The sequence below is a fragment of the Echinops telfairi genome, unplaced genomic scaffold (genome assembly GCF_000313985.2).
Source record: "Echinops telfairi isolate 266 unplaced genomic scaffold, ASM31398v2 ScPeMD7_22;HRSCAF=79, whole genome shotgun sequence".
Lineage (NCBI taxonomy): Eukaryota > Metazoa > Chordata > Mammalia > Afrosoricida > Tenrecidae > Echinops > Echinops telfairi.
The window spans coordinates 10,346,880-10,349,528 of record NW_022103919.1 but is presented as its reverse complement, the minus strand read 5'-3'; the positions used below and the strand labels follow the sequence as shown (position 1 = coordinate 10,349,528).

General features: G+C 44.6%; 1 protein-coding gene across 1 annotated transcript in view; it reads left to right on the top strand.

Moving 5' to 3' along the window:
- The window catches only part of LOC101660723 (transient receptor potential cation channel subfamily M member 3), a 108,631-nt gene that overhangs the window by 29,764 nt on the left and 76,218 nt on the right, over window positions 1-2,649 (top strand). Inside the window, exon 6 of the mRNA XM_045288616.1 lies at window positions 722-896. Within this exon, the coding sequence (XP_045144551.1) occupies window positions 722-896 (175 nt within the window). The remainder of the gene's footprint in view (window positions 1-721; window positions 897-2,649) is intronic.

Below are 2,649 nucleotides of genomic sequence, written 5' to 3'. Positions count from 1 at the left end.
GTCCAATATCCAAGCTGCTTAGAACAAAGCAACACCAGGAGGCCCTTTGTCTTCCCAGGAGCAAAGAAGAAGAAAGTTGGCGACCCAAGCATCTGTGTTATATCGCTGGGTCCCCTAGACAACCATGAGAAATAAGGGTCCACGGTGTGAGCTTTTTAGGAATGTCTTTGTTTTTAATTACTGATAAGATTCTGCGGACATTGATGTCAACAAATAAGTGTCCTCTTACGTGGATATCACGCCCTATCTAACCATCCTTATAAGTTCTAGAAAGTGAGCCTCCATCAAAGAGTTCCGTCAAAGTAAGCATCCATGGATTAATTTAGAAGCGACCATTCTCAGAAAAGTTAGTCAATCCCATAAAGACTATTGTGTCAGACCACTATAATAAAAGACAAAAACAAACAAGAAAAATGGTTTTCATACCCAACAAAGGCAGACGTTGAAGGCTATGGGCAGGGCAAGGTTGAAGGGGAGGGGGAGGGAAAGGATGTTATTGGTGTTCAATTCCTTGATCTGGATATTGACTTTCTCAAAATGAATTAAATTATACAACTGTGCTTGACATATTTTTCATATATATATATACATATAGTCCAAAATTGAAAAAGAAAGTTTCTGTGCTCAAAAAGAAAGAAAGAAAATCCCACTCAATGCTATGGGTTTTTGTTTGTCTGTCTGTCTGTGTCTGTTTCTCCCTCTGCTTGTCCACCTCTTCCAGATGATAGACATGATGTACTTTGTCATTATTATGCTGGTGGTGCTGATGAGCTTTGGGGTGGCGAGGCAAGCCATTCTCTTTCCCAACGAGGAGCCGTCATGGAAACTGGCCAAAAACATCTTCTACATGCCTTATTGGATGATTTATGGGGAAGTGTTTGCGGACCAGATAGACCGTAAGCAAGTTTATGATTCTCATACACCCAAGTCAGGTATTTAACTTCAATTAGGTCATGTCTTTTTCAAGTTCATTTATTTGTTCTCAATAAATGGCTCGAGATAGAGGACTGATGCCTAGCTTGCTATCTGGAGGGGAAAGGTGAGCACCCTATTTCAGCCAAGTCATCCTCAGGTGGGTCTTTGGAAGTGCCCTTCATGTGGCTCACCTGTATTGGCATCCCGTGCACCAAATTTGATCAAGAAATGAACCGTTTTGCTTTTTATCTAAATTCTTGTGGGATTCAAAATCCTGGGGCCATGGGTTGAACATTTCAATATTGGAAATACATTCTGTTCCCATTCTCCCCGCTACTCTAGCCCCTAGTCTTCAAAATAAGGAAAATCTCTGGAATTGTCTTCAGAACAGATAAACAATTCCTCATTGCACCATCAGAATTCAGAGCGAAGGCAAACATCTGCAGATGTTTGCCCTGCACTGGAACCTACTCTCTAATTCCCTTCCCCACTGTCTTAAATGATGTGCTATTGAGACTTGTAGGATGCTAGTAATTTTTGCCTGGAGTGTGGAAAATGCCATAGGTCACAAATGGAGTTGACTGCTCTAGATTCGAGGGCAAGAAAAGTATTATATCATGAAGTCATTCATTCAGTGTGGGAAGCAACAACACCAGCAGACCCCTGATGTTTTGAACCCTCATAGGTGCGGATTCTCTAGGTCTCCCCATAGTCTATTCCAGGCTTGATATGTACCAAATATCCATACACACCAGGCATTGGGAAATCCTCTGGGAAGGAAGGAACAGGCAAGATACAGGCTGACTCTCAGGAGTAACTCTTGCACATTTTCCCAGGGGGGCGGGGGCGGTCAGCTGTAGAAATAACACCCCTCCAACATTGTTGAATGAACATTTCTTCGGACATTTTTTGCTGACAGGCCAGCCATCTGTGCCCTGGACTGTGGACATAGATTCGTTTTATATAACCAGGTAGTAGAGTTTATTTAGAGCAAGCAGAGACTAGTCAGCACACACCTCGTCCACCCCCATCCACCACGCCCCCAGCCCCTGTGCAGACCGAGCCCGGGAACCTTAAGACAAAGCACCTCTAGATAGGAGTGCCAGGCCAGTGGCGAGAGGCTGGCCACCTACTGGTGACAGAACACACTGTGTCGCGGGCCCTTCCTTGACAGATTCTGAACTAACACCCCTTCCTTCTCCAAATGAGTTATCTGAGGCCAACCAGCCTTTTTGGAACCTCTCATTGGAGCAAATATTCATTTCACAAGACCCGGCCAGTTTGCTGAGGAAGGATGGGCGATTGGGAACTCCACCTCCCCGTTGTAGTGTCTTTGGTTGGCAAACTGTAGTCCTCCCCACAGCAGCTCCCCAGAATCCGTCTGAAGTCCTCCTTGCAAAGAGTCCCTAAAGACAAAGCAACACTTAAAAAGCCCACCCACAATCATTTCCCTCGGGGAATCAACGTGCCGTTTTCCTCCCGAAGAAATCGCTTTTCCACTTAGTTAAATTATTTTGCCTTTTCTGGTTTTCCTTTCTTCCCCCCAATGAGATGAAGACCCCCAGGGTGTTCTGCCAAGACAATGTTCGGGGAGGGAGGTGGAGCTCGGCTTTATAAAGGGGATTCTGTCTGTCCCTCTACAAGTGGCCATTTATTGATGTTGTACTATGAAACCAGCCTAGTGCAACAAATACCACCATCTGGCTGAATCAGAGGATTTATTATTGTTATTTC